General features: G+C 37.0%; 1 protein-coding gene across 2 annotated transcripts in view; it reads right to left on the bottom strand.

The window, feature by feature from the left end:
* Positions 1 to 32: 32 nt before the first annotated feature.
* The window catches only part of LOC112151481, a 5338-nt gene continuing 2350 nt past the window's right edge, over positions 33 to 3020 (bottom strand). The window contains exons 2-6 of one of the 2 annotated variants that reach the window (XM_036216381.1): positions 2525 to 2839; positions 2156 to 2440; positions 1732 to 1842; positions 1611 to 1647; positions 33 to 802 (exon numbers count right to left, since the gene is read on the bottom strand). In XM_036216381.1, the coding sequence (XP_036072274.1) occupies positions 1634 to 1647; positions 1732 to 1842; positions 2156 to 2440; positions 2525 to 2839 (725 nt within the window). In that variant the 3' untranslated portion in view covers positions 33 to 802; positions 1611 to 1633. Of the gene's footprint in view, positions 803 to 1610; positions 1843 to 2155; positions 2441 to 2524; positions 2840 to 3020 lie in introns of those variants that run through there. The other variant, XM_036216380.1, reaches the window with a different exon arrangement.

The following is a 3020-nucleotide window of genomic DNA, read 5'->3' as shown; positions in this document are numbered from 1 at the left end:
ATTTTTCTTTCATTAAGGCACATTGGAGGGAATTAATAAAAACTACAATTAATTAACTCATTTTAAATATTCATTCTGCCAAAAATATAAATTGTGGGGGAATTTATCAGTAAATATTATATATATAGCTAAAATAATAAATGTAATTATAATCTAAACTCTTTCTTGTTCTAGTGAATCCAACAGTTTCCTGTCAAATAGACAAACATCACTAATGAGTTATCAATTGAAAGCCAGATAAGCAAATGATGTCATACACCACTGATTAGGAATTAAACATACTTTATTAACAGCAATGTTTGATTGCAAATTCCAACTAAAATATATGCATAAAACATATAAAATATATTTATTTGAGTGTTCAGTTGAATTTTTGTGTAAAAACAGCAAATGCAGAAAATCAAGAGATTAAAATAAACTCTAAAAGGAAAATATAGTGATCATTTGTACAATTGTATTGGTTATAATGTGAATAGAATAATAAACAGAATAAATGTGAGCCACAAAAACCTATCCTCTAGCATTGCGTATCATATGCACGCAAAAAGGGTGTTTGGCGTATATTATACACGGTATTTCAGAGTGCAAAGTCGTGGAATATGTACGCATTTTACTGCGACTGTGTTGCAGCTTGAAAAAAAGATTCTGACAAGAACAAGTAAAATGTTGATCACATGGAGACACGTTCCTGCAGATGTTCCTCCAGCTTCACCTGCTGCTGTATTCCAGCTCTCATGGCTTCTCAGTGGATCCATTTCAGAGTGAAATCGTTTCAATCTGCAGATGGAGGCAGAAATCCGACCTGAAGCATCATGGACCATCAGACAGACGGCTGACATGTTTGACCTCTGAGCTCTGTTGTATTTCCCAAACAAATTTTAATGCAAGTTTAGTTTCTTTGCTATACAGTTTAGAGGTTGACAGACTTTATTCAAACATTTACTTCTTTTTCAGAGAAAAGCTTCATTTAAAAACATCTGATGTTTTTTTAAACACACGAAGACAATGCATCTAAGAAATTTATCAAATCTAAAGAAAAAAAACATTAAACATAAAAAAATCCCTAACTTTTAGATATCTGTGATAGAGTTTGTATTAGTATTTAGCAGAATAAAGAACAATAAATGACATTTTGTAAAGTGTCTCTGGTTTATCCTGTTCTTGCTTTGTGTTATTCAAGTTTTAAACATCCGTCCATCCATCTTCTTGTCCACTTCTTCCCTTCCGGGGTCGCGGGGGTGCCGGAGCCTATCCCGGCTACTGATGGGCGAAGGCGGGGTTCACCCTGGACAGGTCGCCAGTCTGTCACAGGGCCTCAATCACACACTCAGTCACTCTCACATTCACACCGAGGGACAATTTAGAGTCACCAATGAACCTATGAAGCATGTTTTTGGACGGTGGGAGGAAGCCGGAGTCCCCGGTGAAAACCCACGCATGCACGGGGAGAACATGCAAACTCCACACAGAAAGGTCCCAGCCGGGAGTCGAACCGGGGCCTTCTCGCTGTGAGGCAAGAGCGCTAACCACTGCGCCACCGTGCAGCCCAGTTTTAAACATTTATTAAAAAATAATAATAATAATAATAATCTTAAACAACAAACACTTACCAGGAGTTTGATCTCTGATTCTCTTAAATTCCTCTGTCTGTTATTTAAAACATCAAAATACTTTAATCAGGACTTTTTTCTAAGTTGTTGATGTTGTAACTCAGCTCAAAGTCAGACTTACTTTTGTTCTTCCAAACATAAAAGAAGACAGAAGCAGAAAGAACAGCAGCTGAGAGGACGACAACAGTAATCCTGATGAGAATGTGATGATGACTGACGACTTCTGGAGAAGCTGGGAAGACAAACAAACATCAGTTTAGAACAACAGACCAATAACATAAATGTCTAGATCACACAGATACAGATATAACACATGAAATTAATGATATTTCCATCCAAACATTAGGAACAAACGACATAAACGGACAAAACTGTTCTCTCAGTTTATGATGTAATGTTTCAGCTGTTTTCACTTAATTCACAAACTTTGAAACAAATCCTTTAACTCCAGAGATTTCCCTTACTCCAGTCTAGATTTATTTTTGTCATCATTTAGCAACAATCTGATCTTATTTTTTTATGCTTATATTATCTTCTAGACTTACCATCGTTCAGAAGGCAAATGAGTCTAATCTTCTCTGTGCTGTTCGCCCAGCTGACGTGGTTGCTATGGTTACAGATGACTGAATCATCAGACAGGTAGACCTGGAGAAGATTCTCTTGTTTTGTGACGTTTGTCTGCTGTCCATCATCTTGTTTGCAGGATTCACTTCCACATGTGAAGGAGCTGCTGATGTGGGAGTGATCTGTGCTGCAGGTCACAGTCAGGTTACAGAAGTTTGAGCTGTTAAAGACTGAATCCACGTTCAGAAGAACTGGAGACACTGGATCTGAGGAGGAAATGACACACCAACAAAGTCAAACAAACACAGATAATCTGCTCTTTAGATGTGAGAGAAAACAAAGAGATTTACCTTCAACTGTGACGTTGTATTCTGCTACAACTTCATCTTCAGTAAATGTTCTTATTACTGAATAAACTCCACTGAAGGATTTTTGGCAATTCTTCAGTTTCAAAGATGTTTCTTCAGTGATCTCAGTTCTGTCCTGATACTTCAACTTACTCACTGTTGGTTTTCTATCCTTCCAGCACGTAAGTCTCACTAAATTCTCCTTTTGATTGAACCTCCATAAAATAGCAGCACCGTCCTCTGAACAATCAGTTCCATTAACATCCAGAACGACATCTTCTCCTGTCTGAACAAAGACTGGAGTCAGAGCAGAGAAACCTGAAACAAACGACACAGAAAGAATCAAACATCATCAGCTTTCTTCAATCATTCATCATCATCTTCATCACTTTCTCCTCATTATTACAGATCAACCAGTAAAAACTATTTCACTAAATTTAACAGTTTAACCAAACATGACAAAGAAAATGTAGAATAGAAAACTTTGTGACACCGAAAA

This window comes from Oryzias melastigma, linkage group LG17 (assembly GCF_002922805.2).
Source record: "Oryzias melastigma strain HK-1 linkage group LG17, ASM292280v2, whole genome shotgun sequence".
NCBI classification, from domain to species: domain Eukaryota; kingdom Metazoa; phylum Chordata; class Actinopteri; order Beloniformes; family Adrianichthyidae; genus Oryzias; species Oryzias melastigma.
Note: the sequence above shows the minus strand (reverse complement) of the source record. Positions and strands in the feature narration are given on the sequence as shown.